The sequence below is a fragment of the Colias eurytheme genome, chromosome 6 (assembly GCF_061535395.1).
Source record: "Colias eurytheme isolate Ceu_HAF_F1 chromosome 6, ilColEury1 Martin Lab GWU primary, whole genome shotgun sequence".
Classification (NCBI taxonomy): Eukaryota; Metazoa; Arthropoda; class Insecta; order Lepidoptera; family Pieridae; genus Colias; species Colias eurytheme.
The window spans coordinates 6,616,003-6,634,668 of record NC_142985.1 but is presented as its reverse complement, the minus strand read 5'-3'; the positions used below and the strand labels follow the sequence as shown (position 1 = coordinate 6,634,668).

The 18,666-nt window shown below is 33.8% G+C and overlaps 2 protein-coding genes across 2 annotated transcripts; both read left to right on the top strand.

The window, feature by feature from the left end:
* Positions 1-9,856: 9,856 nt before the first annotated feature.
* On the top strand, positions 9,857-11,337 carry LOC149907722 (GILT-like protein 2). The gene is made up of 5 exons (XM_090103392.1): positions 9,857-10,053; positions 10,140-10,207; positions 10,302-10,457; positions 10,662-10,847; positions 11,094-11,337. Exons 1-5 carry the CDS (start codon positions 9,987-9,989, stop codon positions 11,316-11,318), a joined length of 702 nt encoding a protein of 233 aa, XP_089959518.1. The 5' UTR covers positions 9,857-9,986; the 3' UTR covers positions 11,319-11,337.
* Positions 11,338-13,980: 2,643 nt separating this feature from the next.
* Positions 13,981-16,343, top strand: LOC149907721 (gamma-interferon-inducible lysosomal thiol reductase-like). The gene is made up of 5 exons (XM_090103391.1): positions 13,981-14,080; positions 14,289-14,368; positions 14,443-14,598; positions 15,067-15,252; positions 15,708-16,343. The coding sequence occupies exons 1-5, from the start codon at positions 14,014-14,016 to the stop codon at positions 15,924-15,926; spliced, it is 708 nt and encodes a 235-aa protein (XP_089959517.1). The 5' UTR covers positions 13,981-14,013; the 3' UTR covers positions 15,927-16,343.
* The last annotated feature ends 2,323 nt before the right edge of the window (positions 16,344-18,666 follow it).

Here is an 18,666-nt window from a genome sequence, read left to right as displayed (position 1 = left end):
ATACATATACACATCATTTTTACATAAAAAATATATATACATCTAGGAACTTATTTTATGCATACGGCGAAGATTGTTTATCAAATAACTGGCACATTTGATAAACAAATTGATTTTTTTTCTCGGGCAATGAAAGAAGGAAGAATTTTTTTACCTATATCACATCCTATTGAAAAGCAGTAATTCATAACAAAATATAATCAGCCGAAAGCATCGCTCTTACAGACTTGCAGTACGAAGACAGGAATCATATCTAATAATTATAATACTTTACGTGCCAATAGGTTTGTTTAACTTATCCCTGAAATAAATGAAATACTTTATCTAAATCACGATAAAAGAAGCAACCAGCAAACCCAGTTTCGCATTTATAATATCAATACGATGAAACCACCAAATAGATGTTTCTTTTATCAAGTCATTTGTTTGCCCGCTTTCACCTCCGCTCCGTCTCTAGTAATTTATTCCAATGCTACGAGCGCAGTGCTGCGGCCTGCGAGGACACTTACAACACAAAATAATTTACTGAAATGAAAATTCAAATTAAAATGAGAGATTGTCGAGCGCCATGGCGGTTGAATTTAGCGGAAAATATAATGCTGAAGCATGGTCGAGACGGGAGAACCCCTTTCTCCCGCCGCGCCGTCTCGTAGTCTACGATGGATACATCCGCTATGAAGAAATAGCGGACAATACTGAAAATAAGCTTTATTGGTGATTCGATATTCAGACGACATAATAGTATACCTAAGTATAGCAACATTGAAATTAAAATATATAGGTATAGCAAAAAATCTTAACCTTCTACGAAAGAAATGTCGGTATGGACCTTAGGTATGGACTATGGATAGACACTGTTAAAAGTTTATAGACGTATTATAAAAAAAAAAGATTAGTAAGCTGCATGAGTGTAAAATGTAGATAAAGCTATTAGCATAGCTAAGTTGAAATTTACAACCTCTATAACAGCTAAGATAAAAATTAGAAATGCAGATTAAAAGTTCTTTAAATTTGTAACGAACATAGATCTGCATTGTCTGGGCTGCGGGATTATGACTTGATTTATATTTTCCATCCTTTAATTTATTCCTAGTTCTGCTTCTTTGTGTATCACGCTAAGATGAATGAATACTGCAGGTTTAATACTTCAAACAAAACTAAGCAAACTGAAGGTATTCGTGGTCTCTACAAATTGTGACACATAGGATTTGTGAGGATAAACCTACTACCGTACTATACGTAATCGTTATGTAATTTAAATCCACTTTGTAACAACATATTATTCTATACATTGTGTTCATGATTTGAATGTTTGAAATTTTATAGTAAGACTGAAATAGGTTAGTAAGAAAAAGTGATTTGCGTGTGACACGCAGTATTTAGCGCAACTGAGTGCCACGATATTAATTTCGTTTGTATAAACACAAAGCGTGTATAAAAGCCTGTCCGATAAACTTAGGTAGGCACGAAGCAGCAATCGCTTGAAAAAACATATTATAAAAATATAAGTATTAATGTTAAATCATAATGCGACTCCATATTCTATCTCTTTCCACAATTAACTTAACTTATAGTATCACCACATTCAAGTCCATTATGCATAAAATATGGATATGATTTTGATTTATAGATATTATTACAATGTGGCTTCATTATAATGTGAATAAATTTATAGCAGCAAAGTCGGAATTTATTGGCAGCATAGGCGAGAAACTTTTACGCTACCCTTCTGGGAGCCGTGCTTTTTGGTCACTCGCCAAAGCTGTCCAAGGAAACTTCTGCAAGCCCTCGTTTCCACCTTTGCGCCGGGAGGATGATACTTTAGCCCACTCATCCAAAGAGAAAGCCGATCTTCTGGGTGCTCTATTTGCATCCAACTCAACGTTAGATGACAGAGGAAATGTACCGCCTACTATCTTGCGGTGCAAGAGCTCCATGCCGAATGTGCATTTCAGACTGAATGCTGTGCGAAAAGCTCTCTTCTCTCTTGATACACATAAGTCGAGTGGGCCCGACGGTGTCCCCGCCATTGTGCTGAAAAGATGTGCTCCTGAACTGGCACCGGTTCTTACAGAGCTGTTTCGGTACTCTTATAACACCGGCATTGTACCTGCCTCATGGAAGACTGCCTCAGTGCACCCGATCCCTAAAAAAGGCGATCAATCGGATCCATCCAACTACAGACCAATCGCTATTACCTCCCTGCTCTCCAAAGTGATGGAAAACATCATTAACAGCCAGCTATTGGGTTATCTTGAAGAGAACCAGCTGATCAGTGACCAACAGTATGGTTTTCGTCATGGACGGTCGGCTGGTGATCTTCTAATCTTCCTAACTCACCGATGGGCAAGTGCTGTTGAGAGCAAGGGGGAAGCTTTAGCGGTTGGTCTGGACGTTGCAAAAGCCTTCGATCGGGTGTGGCATCAGGCGCTCCTCTCGAAAGTTACAGCCTATGGACTTCCAGAGAAATTATGCAAGTGGATTGCCAGTTTTCTTACAGCGCGCAGTATTCGAGTCTTGGTCGATGGATCAAGCTCTGACTTATTACCTGTGAACGCTGGCGTCCCCCAAGGCTGCGTACTCTCACCCACACTGTTCCTTCTGCATATCAATGACATGTTACAAATTAGTAACATTCATTGTTATGCAGATGACAGTACTGGTGATGCTATATATACCGGCCGCACTAATATGTCTCTGGTACACGTCCAAGAGTACCGTAACATACTTGTGTCCAAAATTGAGACTCTCCTTGGAGAAGTCTCAGAGTGGGGTCGACAAAATCTTGTCCGTTTTAACCCTGGCAAGACACAAGTATGTCTTTTTTCAGCTAAAAAAGCACCATTTCTCACGGCGCCCCTATTTGAGAGCACCCCCCTTAGTATCAAGTCCAGTATCGGAATTCTTGGTGTCAATATTTCTGATGATGTTCAGTTCCGCTATCATTTGGAAGGCAAAGCTACACTAGCTTCCAAAAAATTGGGTGTCCTAAATAGAGCGAAGCAGTATTTCAGGCCTGAACATCTATTACTACTTTACAAAGCGCAAATACGGCCTCATATGGAATACTGCTCCCATCTCTGGGCCGGGGCACCACAATATCAGCTCCTGCCACTTGATAGCGTGCAACGAAGAGCCGTCAGAATTATTGGCAAACAAGCACTTACCGATCGGCTTGATTCTCTAGATTTACGACGAGACGTTGCATCTTTATGCGTTTTCTACCGTCTGTATAATGGGGAGTGCTCTGAGGAGTTGTTTGAGCTGATACCTGCCGCGGAATTCCACAACCGTACCGCACGGCATAAGACCAAGTTCCACGCTCACCATCTGGACCTCTGGCGCTCTAGTACGGTGCGATTTACCCGCCACTTCATTCCGCGCACAACCAAATTGTGGAACAGCCTGCCTTCGGCGATATTCCCGAACGCCTACGACATCGAGGCATTTAAAAAGAGAATATACCTCCACCTTAAAAAGTCGGCAACACATCCTCGGACACGTCTGTAGATGCCTATGGGCTGTGGAATTGCTTACCATCAGGCGATCCACATGCTCGTTTGCCTTCTTTCATATAAAAAAAAAAAAAAAAAAAAAAAAAATATAGCTATACTATTACGTATTAATAAACAAAAACACAAGTATACAGTTTGCGTTTGAAAAAAATGGGGGTTAAAAATGTTCAATATTCCACCTGGCATTTGTCATAAAATGTTTTATTTATCGAAATTCTAGGTAAATTTCTTGCAGATCCCGGCACACCGTATGGTGCGGTTGATGCATTAATAAGTAGAAGGCGACCCCGACACTTGACCCCTGTTTTAATATACCAAGAGCTCGGTTAAACAAACAAGCAAGCTGGTACAGTATTTTAGAGCTTTTACCGGGAAAACAGCAAACGTTGCACTACTTCATATGCACGCCGCCCTAAATGCTAAATTGGTGAACGGAACTCCCTTGTGACGACGCAATATACGAGTACGGCTTTATTAGATATTTTCTACTGGGAAATATTTTTTATTCCTTATTATGTATATAAAAAGTTACACTTATGATAAACCCAAAAACTTATGAAGATATTTCGATGTTCCTAAGTAATATTATAATAATTATATTTTTACGAATAATAATTTTAACGAATAATCATACCAGCATTTTGATAACTTGAGTATGCATTTTAAAAAAACCTGCGTATTGCGTTTCATTGCATTGAATGCCAATTTCTCCCAAGGTAGGCAATAATTTTCTTACTAAAAGCTATAACTAATGTCGTTTGCTATTAACATAAAATAAGTAGCTATGAACTTTAGGTGTCTTCAAACTCTTAATTAGATTATCGTTTTAGACATCACGTCAGATGTAAAAGGTAACCGACCCGACGTGATTCGATAACCCCCAAGTGAACTCCACTTTGTCTTTTTGAACTTCAACAGAGTTCAATAGTTCAATAATTTCTAATAAATTAATTGTCATAAAACTCACAGAATTATTTCTTGATATTATGCGTGCAAAATAATTCGATTTACTTCGTAGTGAATAATTTTAATATTGGAACGAAGGGCAACAATTTTCCACGAAGAGGATAAGTATCCCATGGGGCCGTAACGTACGCAACTCGCTGAAGAACATTTTTTTATTCTGATGTATAAGTAAAACGTCATTCAAGCGAAATATTTTATCGGAGTATTTTTATTTTTTGCTAGATGATGGTTAAAAGTTTCACCTCGTAGCATTCAAATAATCATTTGCTACACGAAACCGTTTCAACTATTATATCTAGATAAACAACGATTTATAATTTACTAGCGGTCCGCCCCGGCTTCGCCCGTGGTACCTACATGTTTAAACTGTCCTATCTCTCAAGTTGGATCGAACTGCACATGGTTTATTATAATCGGTTAAGTGGTTTAGGAGTCCATTGAGGACAAACATTGTGACACGAGATTTATATAGGTATGTATATTAAGATAAGATAAAAAAGATTTTTTCAATATTTCATTTATCACAAGTGTTTTGCTTCTAGGTATACGACAGCCTTTGACACCTCATGAAAAATTCAATTCTAGAGGAATTTTCAAAGCGCACGCACGAAGCATTTTGAACGTAAGGGCGCGTTCCCACTATGTCGTAACGACTAATTTATCGTTCGACGACTGTCGTCTTTACCTGTTCCCATTATAACGATTGTTTGTCGTCAACATTTTTTATCGTTTAGCGACTGTCGTATCTAGCTGTTCCCATTGGATCGCGACGACATTTTATCGTTTCCTGGCAGTTGCTTTGTCGTTTACACATCATCAGCAAGCTACAAATCTAGTCGCCTCTGCGTTCGCTTGGTGATTACTAGTTTGTTTACTCTCCTGAGTTCAATGGACGTCATAGAGTTGCCGTCCACGATTTTTTATCGTTTTACGACTGTCGTGCTTGCCGTTCCCACTGTCACGACAAAGTGTCGTCACTGCAAAAACTGTCGTAGACGACAGTAAATTGTGTCGTTCTAAATGTGAACACCTCCATTTAAACATATAAGCCACGACACTTAAAACTACACGATTATCTGTCGTCACGACACGGTGGGAACGCGCCCTAACGCTTTGGATAAAGAACGATAGCTTCCACTTGATAGGACCTTTTTAAAAGAGTAAAATGTCGCCACAACCCACATCCGAATGTTTTATTCAACACTCTCGTTATGAATTATGATTCGTCGAATAAACAAATTCAAATATCCTGCTTTGTCTAGACAAACGCCGGTCTTAAAATTTGTATTTAAACACACAAGCACAATCTCAAACGTAAATATCATAGATAGGGCAGAGTTATTGCCTTTATATCTCCTTGGGTCGGTAAATTGACGGAAAATTCTGGTTATTCGACGCACTGAATAGAGTAATAAATATTTCATGAGGCTTTATATAAGCATCTATTTTAGTATTAAGTGTAAGAGATGCTTGGTGTTCACAGTTCTTGTCATTTTTCCACACCGTGGGTGTATTTAAATTTGATGTAAGACAAAATCTAATAAAACGAGCTTTCCCATTCTTTTACTTGATGTTGGCGGTGTTAGGGACAACCAGTCTTTTCTATATCGAGTATATTAACATAATGTATGTTTACCTTTTTACCATCTATTTTCTTCTTTTTTTTCGATCATGTAAGTAAGGGATTGATAAATACAATGTGTAACTTACATTATTGATTATTTGCCTAAGTATTGAATTTATAGTTTTGAAGAATTTGGTTTTCTCAAAATCTACGACTAACCTATTCTGTCGAAAGTTTTCTTTATTGCACGCCTCATAAGCGAAGCGTTGAGGTGGGTACTACTGTCACTTCGCGCAAAACATCTGATTTTTCAAACTTAAAATGTCTTTATGTATCATACATTGCACTTGTAAGATAATACATACACACACATATTAAGAAAAAACACTATTTTTAACATTCATGATATTTTTGATGTCGTTTTTGTTATTTCAACTAGTTAAAAAACAGTTTAAAAAAGTTCTGTCTTGGACGTCCGTGTGTCTGTATGTGCGGAGGATTTTCTTGGATTTTCTTGTTAACACGATAGCGACCGAAATACTTTACTAATCGAGTCTTTTTTATTCTCTTACGCTTGAGTATGCTCAGGAATAGAACCCTTTCATTTTTCAGGGTCTGATTCGATGTGGTTTAATTGTTATTAAATAAACAAAAATAATAATTAATAAATAATTATTAAAAAAAAATTATGAGGCGTGCACTTTTGGATTTTCCAAATTATTTATTTTATTACATATATTTTTAAAGGTTAAAAAGATCGATCGATCGATCGATTACCACCGACCTTATCACGGTCTCATTTTATCATTCACCCCCTGTAAGCAAAGTATCGGTTAAACCTATTTATAAATCGCATTAAATATATATAACGCCGTACCTAAATCACGTCATTAATGGCGCATCAGGGTCGGTTGGTTTCAGCCGAGCTCTAATTGAAATTAAATCTCGTTACTCAAATAAGGGACGCATATATTATGTGCGGAAATAAATGTGCACCCGGGTCAAATGTGGATCACTAAACATATACCTACTTAAACACGGAATGTTTACAGATTGAACGTGCTCAAAATTATAGCATAGATTGTGAAAACTTTTTATTGATAGCTTGTAAATATATTGAGACAGTTATTTTACTAAAGTCTAATCATTTAATTTTCAGCCTTCGTATTTTCATTTCTTTTATTACCTACTTACTTACGTATCCTAGCGTACGTCTCTACTGTGGTCTCTACCACTGGCAGTATTGTAACGTCTTTGATAATTATAGGCCGTATACATTTTTTATAAACTGATACTTCTTGCTTGCTTAGAATTGAATTATTGTTACAAAATGAACATGAAAGATAAAAGAAGTAATTAATTATTTAATTGAATAAATACAATTTTGCACATTATGGACTAAAAATTAAAAATTAAAATTTCATTGAATCATTTGCTTTGTGTGTTGTAAACCGAGCATAAAGCAAACCATTTCGCAAAAAATATTTGCGAAACTGCAACTGTTTCAAATAAAAAAAGAATTTTTAAAACAGTTTCAGTGGGGAATCATAATGCGGCATGTTCGAATTTTTTAGTGAACAACGGGCCTCAATTCTGCAAAATAACAATCTGGACAATAGTAATTTATACTTGATTAATTCACTGTATTCACCGTTAAATTCATCGTATATAATACGGGGTCATGCCTTTAAAAAAATGTAGAGTGTAAGCTGAGCCATATGTATGTGAAATATGTGTAGTGTTTATGTAAATATAGATTTATTTACCTCGAACACTTCCCATTTGCCTCTCTAAAAAGCGGCTTTGATTGATGGATGGAGATACACAGTATATCCAAACGCATACAAATCAAACAAAAATCGTAAAAATAAATGATTGTTTTTCATAAATCGCTAGCAAGATTTATGTACATACACATAAAATACGAAAAAGATCTACCTGAAACTAAATTGTGTCACATTGTTATTAATTTGCAGATTCCCCAAATCGTAAACGTAACGTAACTGTTAAGCTGTTGCAGAGTTGCTATCAAGGCGTAGGCGAATTCTCGCCCAAAGAGCACCAAGGACAAAATTTTAACAAAGTTTCCTGCAACCAATTAACAACGAATTAACAACGAACAAAGCCCATCATCAACAATTATGATCAAACATTTGTTAATGACAACAAAGGTTTACCATAAACATTAAACACATCCATGAATAAAATATCGCATAACATATACAAAACGTATACTCTTATGGAGCATAAAATGTAAAAATAGGCATATCACAGACCATTTTCAACTGTTAGAGGCTAGAGCATGTATCCATTTTATGTAAAAATTGAAATGTGCAGAGTGGGCGACTCCTGAAATCAGAGATAGGGAAGGTATGATCAAAACCGATGATAGATCACGTCTGAAATTGGATTTTTCACATTCATCCGTACAACGGTGCAAGGGATTTATATTTTCTCTTTAGTTTTTAATTTCTTACATTCTATTTCGTTGTTTGAACAATGCATCTTTAGATTGTCTTATGATACACCTGAAAAACAATTAAAATAATCTTTACGTATAGCAATAAGAATAATGCAATAAAATTTTGATTTATACTGGCTGTTTTACCCCAGTTTCGTCCGGGTTGACTTGAGATAAAAAATTGCCTAATGTTAATTGGTAAAAATGTGGTTTTCAAATGTGAAAATAATGTTTCAAATCGATATAGATTACAGTAGATATGATTTCTGTCTTCTTTATTACGTTAGAGTAGATTTAGAGAAGTAGAATTTTATTTAATTAAATTATCCTCTAAACCGATCAGTACTGAGAAGTGTTGCGCAGTTTATTTATACGTGTATATCATTTGACCTTTTATCGATTTCAGCATTATAGGCAACCTATAAATAAATGCATCACACCTGTTATAAATTTAATTTAAGTAATTATGTATTTAAATTCATCACACCACTGAACTGAAATCTGAACTGCAAATAGTACCTCAAAATTAAAGTATAATCTCTTATTAAATCTTCATAAAAATGAAGATTTGTTTACTACGGTTTTTTTTGTTTTACGGTTTGTTTTCGTTTTGTTTTTTTTTTTTATTACTTGATGATTTTTTATAATTACAATCTTCATCCAGGTCGAACACAGAAGTAACATCTAAACAAAGTAGATATTAAAATTCAGGAATTGGAAATTGGAATTCTTCTTTCTTTTTTTGTTATTAAAATTTAGGTACCCATTCATGCTTAATGCTTACTTAATTTTATTTAATTCAAAATGTCCCTTAAATAAAACATACAAAGCATAAATCTGAAAACGTAATTTAAAAAGTCGCATAATCTAGAGCACGAGATATCCGGGAACTTAATTGCTAAAGAGATTTGAGTTGTAATTTCATTACACTGTGTTAATTCGCCCAGATTTACGAAGTTATACGGCCGTCTGGTATACGTCTAGCCCTGTTAATCCTTGTAACAAGACCTATTCATACTGCGGCAGCGCTTGCCGGGCGTGGAACAATGGTGTAGTCGACACAAGTAGTCGAGTATAGTCATCGGAATTCCGTTCATACCTGAACATCCTTTCAGCTTCCTTCCAACCGAGCCTTTGAGTGGTTTACTCTACGTTTACAGGACGGAAAATTTGTAAAATAAACTGCATCAATCGAATGTAAATTAATTGAAAAAAGTTTTGCGTTATCATGACGCATTTCACTTGTTATCGCATGCAAATGGTTTTATTTCAAATATTTACATTAAACATTAGTTATAGAAATTATTATATTTCAAGAATTAATAAAGAATACATAGTTTATAAAAATATATATAAACAATTATATCTACGTGTGTAGGTACTCTAGCGTTTCAAATGATGACTTAATAAGAAGGTGCATGGTGTGGAGTAACATTTATACGTAGATACTCTTCCAAAGCGGTTTTGTGCTAAAAAGAAAATGAAGGTTTTTGTCAGCTATTTCTGTTTTGTATTATATTTAGTGCTAACAAAATGCGACTACATGGGTAAAAATCATTTGCTATTCTTAGTTTTTGATGAATTTTATCGCGACATTTTGGTAATGATAAATCTTATAAAACTTTGTTTGCAGTGCCTAACATTTTTGATGAGAATTATTATTCACAATATTATTCAGATTGGGGTAACAATTACAATGGAGTAAGTTTAATTTTTAACACTTTTGAGAATGAAAGCTTAATTGTAGAGTGTAATTGCCTAGCTGTGAACTAAAACGGATTTTCTTTTTTTCCAGATTCCATATGGAGGATCCGACAAAGTTCAAATTCAATTATATTACGAAGTTTTTTGTCCTCATTGCAGAACCTTTGACACGGTGCAATTTCGACCAGTAGTTGAAAAACTTAGTCCTTACCTTGATATTAAGACTTATCCATACGGAAATGCTGAGGTATTTTTATACACAAAGAAAACTTGAAAATTTATTTAATAAGGGAGCTAACATTATTTTAAAGGACTTTTTTCGTTCTAATGAATGCTACTACCCTTTGATATTCACTGGATTAATTCTTAAAATATATAAGTAGAGATTAGAGACCCATCACCCAACGGAATCTTATTCTCTGATTACTTAAATGTTTATTTTAATTTACAGACTTATGAAAATAACGGTCAAACTGTTTTTAAATGCCAACATGGACCTACCGAGTGTTATGGGAACAAGCTCCACGCTTGTGCCCTAGATCTGATTCAAAATCAAACCACAGCATTGATTTACAATACTTGCATGATGGAATACTCCCAAAGCGACCGAGGATCGGACGATAACGCAGCCGATAGAGTAAGATCTATTTGAAATAATAAAACGTAGAAAATATTGTGAATGCAATACATTTACAGGGGTGAACACTGAACATGTATTAGGTACTGAGACTATAATCATAGACAAACATCCCGGATAAAGCATTTTCTGCTAATATGACTTACTTTTAATTTCTGTATTTCCCGAAAAGTTTTATAATTTTATTATTCATATACTTACATAACTATGCTTATAAAAACTCTAAGATGAAAACTATTATTTTAGTGTGGCGCGTCAATGTCAATCGATTCTACGCCTATAAAACAATGTGCAAAGGGCAACAAAGGAACTGAACTTCTCAAGTATTACGGTGTGGAGAGTAAAAAGGCAAATTTCAAACACGTCCCGTACATTCTAATTAACGGTGTTGTCAACGATGGCAAGAACTTTATGAAGGACGTTTGTGCAGCTTTTTCTAACCCTCCCCCAGCGTGTATGAACGTATTTTGAAAAATAAATATGAAAAAGTAGTAGAGTAGACCTTTTTGTGATTATTAAATGTTTTGGCTAATTCATTTTTTTTTTGTTTTTCTATTTTTCATTTAAGAGATAGTGATTCAAGGAAGGCTTATCTTATATATAAAATTCTCGTGTCACAATGTTAGTCTGCATACTCCTCCGAAACGGGTGGACCGATTCTCATGAAATTTTCTGTGCATATCGGGTAAGTCTGAGAATCGGCCAACATCTATTTTTCATATGTACCACGGGCGAAGCCGGGGCGGGCCGCTAGTCTTATATATAAAATTCTCGTGTCACAATGTTAGTCTGCATACTCCTCCGAAACGGGTGGACCGATTCTCATGAAATTTTCTGTGCATATCGGGTAAGTCTGAGAATCGGCCAACATCTATTTTTCATATGTACCACGGGCGAAGCCGGGGCGGACCGCTAGTTGTATATAAAATGCACAATTACAGTCGCTAATAGATAAATTCAAGTGTTAAATAATGAGTTTATCTATAATATAAAAATGAATCCCAGAATGTGTTGGTAAGCGCATAACTTGAGAACGGCTGAACCGATTTCGTTAATTCTTTTCTTATTATATTCCTTGAAGTACGAGGATGGTTCTTACGTAGAGAAAACGTAAATATGTACCACGGGCGAAGCCGGGGCGGACTGCTAGTTGAAAATAAAAATATTGAGAGTATAGAATACTTTTATAACCCAGTTTCTAGAAAGAAATATAACAAATTGTTCCTAATGTCAATAAAAAATAAAAAGATTGTATAATTTAGGTGCCTATATAAATTGAAAGCTTCGTGACGAGCTAAGAACGTAGTTATAAGTACTCAACGTAGTTATAAGTTATAACTTGAGTTAAGCGTTCTTGAATGAGCTTGATGAATTATACAATAAACATTTACAGTTTTCATTAAATTCTCATACAAAAGCTCCAACATTCATGGCAAGTGTGCGTGACAGGTTTGTCTCAAACTTACGTCTGTTTGCGTTAAAACTTATCCTGAGGGAGCGGCTGTCAGCCAATTTCTGGCTGACATTCGCATTTGTGGTAACTTGTATTCGTCATATTTGTATAACATAGAATATACATTATAACAACATATTTCTAAATTAAATACTTCTTAACTTATAAATTATTATTAATTTATACTCTATATTATTGCCTACATTGTAGGCAAGTGTAAAATACAAATCTTCTTTTGCGTAAAAACAATTTAACATACAAAACCACTCGTAAGGGTCTCCATACTCTGTCTGTCCTCTCGCCCCATACTTGAAATTTACATTTGCAGAAATAAGCTAGATACATTAAAAACAATAAATTAATATGATAGTACATTTTGAGTTTTGACTAACGGCACTTAAGCGTTTCCTAGAGTCAGGTAGAGAAATAAAACAAGACGTGCAGATGGGATACAAGACTAGATTTGTGAAATATAGGTTTAGGAAAACGAAATGAGTACACATGACTCTTGTGTTTTTATAGGTGGCACACCAAGCAAATCACAGAACATATAAATATGTTCTGTGAAGCAAATGGTCGAAATATTTATTTAATAGGGGTCGGCTCGGGCTTCTGTGCGACACTCACAAACAACATGATTTTCAATTGGTAAATTAATTTTTTATATAGGTCCAGGCGTCCAGCATGGGTCCAGCAGATCTAGAGATACCTACAACATTATAAACTCACAAATTTTACCTCTTTATAATTCTAATATAGTATATATGTACTATATTATATTATCACCTCGGTGATAGGGAGCATCAACAGCTACTTATTTTTCAATATTGTATCGGATAAAAGAATTTAAAAAATGCCATGGAAAAACACAAAATAGTTCAAAAAATTTTTATAGGTATATAAACATTTTTATGTCTATCAGTTGCATTCTTATTAATAAATACAACAATTTCTACATACAAGTAGATACATAATAAAAATTTCACAAGACATTTATTTGTATTATTTTAATTCTCTTGGTATGGTACCCGAGGGAAGGAAAAAGGAATAGAGGGAAACAAACAATTAGATGGGAGGATGATTTAAAGGAAATTGTAGGAGGTGTGACCTGGAGAAGAATAGCAATTCAAAGGCAATCGTGGAAGAGTTTGGAGGAGGATTTTGTCGAAAAGCAAGCAAGATACCCAGAAGAAACCTAGTTAAGCTATTAAATTTTTGTTACTTGTAAATTTTCTGGCAATAAAGGCTTTCATTCATTCATTCATTCATTCATTCAATTCTTTTTATGTGTAAATTATGTTTGTGGCACATAAAATATAATTTTACTGTATTAAAAAGCTCTACATTAATATCCAAAAAGTTAATTATTCCTAAATTAGGTAGGTACTTATTATGTTTCACGCAGATGTATGTTTTTAAATACATCTTACCATACTTACCTTTATAAAATTTTCATAAACATATAGCAATAATTAATAATAATACTTATTAACAAACAAAGCCGCGTTCTACAATTGTAATATGATGTAATATGTAGGATTCGTAGCTATGCCATCATAGGATGTTACAAATACTTGTAGAAAGTATATAAATGAATTCGTCGGTAATAAAGACACATTAGACGAAAAGTTCACGAGTTGACCCTCTTGTTATAAGATAAACGTAGTTGTCATATCGCTGCCGGTCTCAAGTGACATACAACATCGAGAAACAATGAAGACTCTTATAAAATATTTTTTGTTAATAAGTATTTCATTAGAAGCCCATCATGTGTATGCGAGTAAGTTTATTATTTACTAATATAATAAATAATTAGAAGTTTTGTTGTGATTTGGTTTATTTCTTAATTTAGAATTAGTCAATCATATGCCCATTTTCCAGAAATTAGATTCTGTAATAGTTTATTAAATGCCAGGATGAAAATACAAAAAAAAATGTTCAGTTCAACATCTAATACAAAATTGTTTAATTCCATTACATATTTTCAGGTCACTGGTCTAACTTTTTAACAGAAATTGATAATATAGTCAAATTATCGGACGGGGACAAATACTTACTTGCAGACAAGGTAATATGAAACGAAAGTTTAGTCGAAAATATGTGGAATTAATGAGTTACAATAACGTTTTTTTTTCTTTTTAGCAAAAAATACCAGCTGACCAAAAAATTGACATCAACGTTTATTATGAAAGTCATTGTCCTGGTTGCAGAGAGTTTATCAGCGGTGACTTTAAGAAACTGGTTGAGAAACTGTATGATTATTTAAATATTAAAACCTATCCTTTTGGAAATGCAAAGGTATGAAGTAACATTCATCTTATTATGATATTAAAAGCCAAAAGGTGACCACCAGAGTCATTCCTTTATATGATGATTGATGACCATTCTTCAAAAATTTACCTAATTCAACTATCTACCTTCTTTGTCTTATTTTTTTGGGAAATGAAATTGAGATCGAATATACCACAGAATAAATAATAATTATAAGGTATATGAAGTTAGAATAACAATGTTATCGTCGATGTAGGTATTTAGATACCTCCGACTCTTATCAAACGTTCCTGTTCGATGCTAATAATAAATGTGCAATTTATCAACATAAACGTGTTACTACTCCTATTTAGTTACCATTAATAAAATATTTTGTATCCCTATTATAAAAGAATATTTTGCTCTTCAGAGGTCCATTGAAATAATAATAATTGGAGGCATTTACCTTTAATTATTTTTTATTCTATTGTACTTATTTCACAATTGATTTTTCAGATGGATACACACGGTGGTAAAGTGGAATTTAGGTGTCAGCACGGGCCAATGGAATGTTATGGAAACAAACTGCATGCATGCGCTTTAGACATTATAAAAAATCACACAGTTGCATTGATTTACAATTCGTGTATGGCCAGTTTCTCTCAAGACGATTTGGGATCTGATGATGCAGCAGCAGCTAAGGTACTTAAATATGTCATAAATTGTACTTAAATAAAAATGAATTTCAATGTTATATGTATAAAGAACTAGCTTTCCGCCCACGGCTTCGCCCACGTTTTCAAAGAAAAACCCGTTCCCGTAGGATTTCCGGGATAAAACCTATCCTATGTCCTTTCTCGGGTATCAAAATATCTCTATACCAAATTTCATGCAAATTGGTTCAGTAGTTAAGGCGTGATTGAGTAACAGACAGACAGACAGAGCTACTTTCGCATTTATAATATGAAGTATGGATGTGGACGGTTATAATTAATTAGGTAGCTACATTTTCGGCTAATGTTGTTTAAATACAAATAATATTCTAAGGTTATTAATGAATAAAATAAATGTTCTGAAATATTTAAGTTAATTTGTCCAATAACATTTCCATCTTCTAACTTATGCCTTATTAAGACTGAAAGCGTTATTATTTCCAGTGCGGTACATCGATGAAAATAAAATCCAACCCAATAATAAACTGCGCAAATAGTGACAAAGGGGACCAGCTACTGAAGTACTACGGAGAAGAAAGCAAAAAGGCAAATTATCACTATGTCCCATACATTTTGGTCAATGGAAAGGAATATAATGGTGACCATATAGTTGAAGACATTTGTGCGATGTTTTCGAATCCACCACCATCTTGCTCTCAGTGATGTTAGAAACAGAATTATTTGGCAGTATTCTAATGACACAGATAAAGTAATCAAGGCTATTATTTGAAAGGCTTTCGTTGTATAGAAATCCACTACAATAAAATGTTAACATGGAGAATCAATATATTATATATATTATTATTTAAATTAACAATTACCCTACTTTGTAAATTGTGAAATAAATATTTGTGAACTTAAAAAAATTTGCCAGTGCCATTTGACCAGGACTAAAAATGGCAGCTTGAAAAAAAACTATACAGGCACAGCATACATATATAAAAACCTTTGTGTAAATTGTCTAACCTTATAGATTAAGTTCAATATCCACATATTCACCTAATTTTAGAAATTGAATGTACGCATTAACAAAAATAAATTGCTGTTAATAGGCAGAGGTTCGTAGACAACTTTAAATTTACTTTTGTGTTTGATTTTCCGACTTCAAAGTCTCCTAAGTTGTTGTTGTGGTTGGCTTTAAATAAAGGGAATAATTAAATTATTTATTATAAGTCTTATAATTTTAATTTAAATTATAAATTACTCACCTCGTCTGTAAACCCGGAGCTCAGGATTCATAATAATATTCTGTAACTAAATTTGCATTTTGCTCAACTGCAACTATAAAAATTCATAACATTTTTTAAAATTCAAACTTGACCTATTTCTATTATTTAACTAGCTGCCCCAGTGGACGCTGATTTGCCCCCATTGCCCCTTTTTTTTCTTTTGATATAAAAACCTAAGTGCCTTTACAAGAGACGGTAGAGCATTCTCGAGTTTTACGCTTAGCAACACATTTAGCGATTCATTTTTATTTTATAAATTACCTAGGTATTTTAGATTACAATGTCCATTAATCTAGAAATTACTATCTTCATGTCCTCTTAATCCATTTATTTATTATTTATTCTTTAATGGTACAATTCCTTGAGCATTTAAAACTCTACATTTGTCTAATGTCATTTTTTGAAAATAAATGATAAATGGAAAATTAATTTGATTATTTTTCCGACCCAAATATCGACCAATAGAATTGCACCATTCGACGTCACATGGTACAACCTACATGGTATTATACTGATAATTTGTTGAAAATTTTCTCTGGTCGTTGACGTCAAACTGACAGGTTCAATTCAATTGTGAAATTATTGGCCGACATTTAAGACGGAAAAATAATGTCCCGAATACCACACGAGCTTCAAAATTATCTGGCATTTCCCTCAAGGTTCCCTGCAAACAAATAAAGTCGTCAAGTTTTTCAGGAAAAATCAACAACCTGGACTAAAAACTTGACTCCTTCATTTGTTTGCAACGAACCTATCGGAAAATACCCGATAATTTTGAAGCTCTTGTGATCTATAATATATCATATTATATTATAAGTGATTAATATAACAAGTAATCTGATAGAAATTAGAAACGTAACAATACGTCCATTATACTTGATTATACTCTTATTAAACTCCATGGTGTGGTCAGTGGATGACAAGCCTCCTTGATAAGTTTTGCTTATTGTATCTCTACACAATCTCTATAATACATATAAAGTAAAGACTATGGATAGAAGTAAACGGATACATATCGGAAATAAATAGTTGCTATTTTAAGCACAAATCCTGGATTTGACTGAAAAAAAAAGCTGTGAAAATATGGACGCTGTACGAATAGAAAACTTTCATGGTCAGAAACTGAATCGTACACATGAGTTCGACATTTGATACATTACCAATTTTTTTGCAAACGAGATACTTGTTTTGTATTTATTCCATTCGATTTAAGACCACAGATTTTCATCAAAATGTCTACACACTCATTAATTAATTTTATTCTTTTTTGCGTTTTTTGCAATTTTTAATGACGTAAACACCTATTGTAGTTCCAATTCAATAGGAATATTCCTGCTATAACACGAGTTTCTCTTCATTACTGCAACCACTTTCCGCGATATATTAAAGACCTACTAAAATAAAATTTATCTCCACAACACATAACAATAATATTCTGATAATGATTATGGAAACAATGAATTAAATTGTCGGATACGCAATAATTATTTATTTCAGTAGAGGAAACAAAGTTGATGTTAAAATTGTCTCTGTAACTATTTTAAGGCGCATTACATTTATTGGAATACCTATTGTAAAAATAATAAATACTCATCATCAATGAGTGAAAAATCAAACTTTTTGAAGTGATTTTTTTTAGGCGCGTTGAGAAAAAAATTTCAAGGTCGCATCATGGCAATACTGTCACGTCATGGAGTAAGGCGACGATTTTGTTATCTTTGAATCTTGCCAAAGAAGTTTCACTTCTGACACGTGTTCTCGGCACACAAGCTCTTTTTTATTAAATGATTACCTATTAAGAATGCAATCTGTAGGTCTTACCTACTAGAAGATAAAATTTGAAATACATAGAATTATCAAAATGCTTTTTAATTAATTCAATACGTTATGTTGGTAATTGACCAACTGGTCATTCCAATTAGTCAATGGTGTTTCCAGAAATAATGATTACGACTGAACATTTTGGATTTTTTTGAATAATAATATACATATAGGTACGTACATATTATGTGCTTGATATTTCTATACATGTAATTTATTAGTTTATTAAAAAACTGTAGATATGTAATTATTAGGTACCTACATAATATTAAAATCACAAACCTGTCTTCAATTCTGAACACAATTAAAAAATTATATGCGTTTAACATTACCATCCCTAAACAAAAGCTACA

Excerpts from the sequence above, each read along its gene's own strand:
- LOC149907722 (XM_090103392.1), top strand. The coding sequence starts at position 9,987 with ATGAAGGTTTTTGTCAGCTATTTCTGTTTTGTATTATATTTAGTGCTA. Across the intron at positions 10,054-10,139 it reads AACAAAATGCGACTACATGG|TGCCTAACATTTTTGATGAG; the intron begins GTAAAAATCATT and ends CTTTGTTTGCAG. Across the intron at positions 10,208-10,301 it reads GGGGTAACAATTACAATGGA|ATTCCATATGGAGGATCCGA; the intron begins GTAAGTTTAATT and ends CTTTTTTTCCAG.
- LOC149907721 (XM_090103391.1), top strand. The coding sequence starts at position 14,014 with ATGAAGACTCTTATAAAATATTTTTTGTTAATAAGTATTTCATTAGAA. Across the intron at positions 14,081-14,288 it reads AGCCCATCATGTGTATGCGA|GTCACTGGTCTAACTTTTTA; the intron begins GTAAGTTTATTA and ends ACATATTTTCAG. Across the intron at positions 14,599-15,066 it reads ATCCTTTTGGAAATGCAAAG|ATGGATACACACGGTGGTAA; the intron begins GTATGAAGTAAC and ends TTGATTTTTCAG.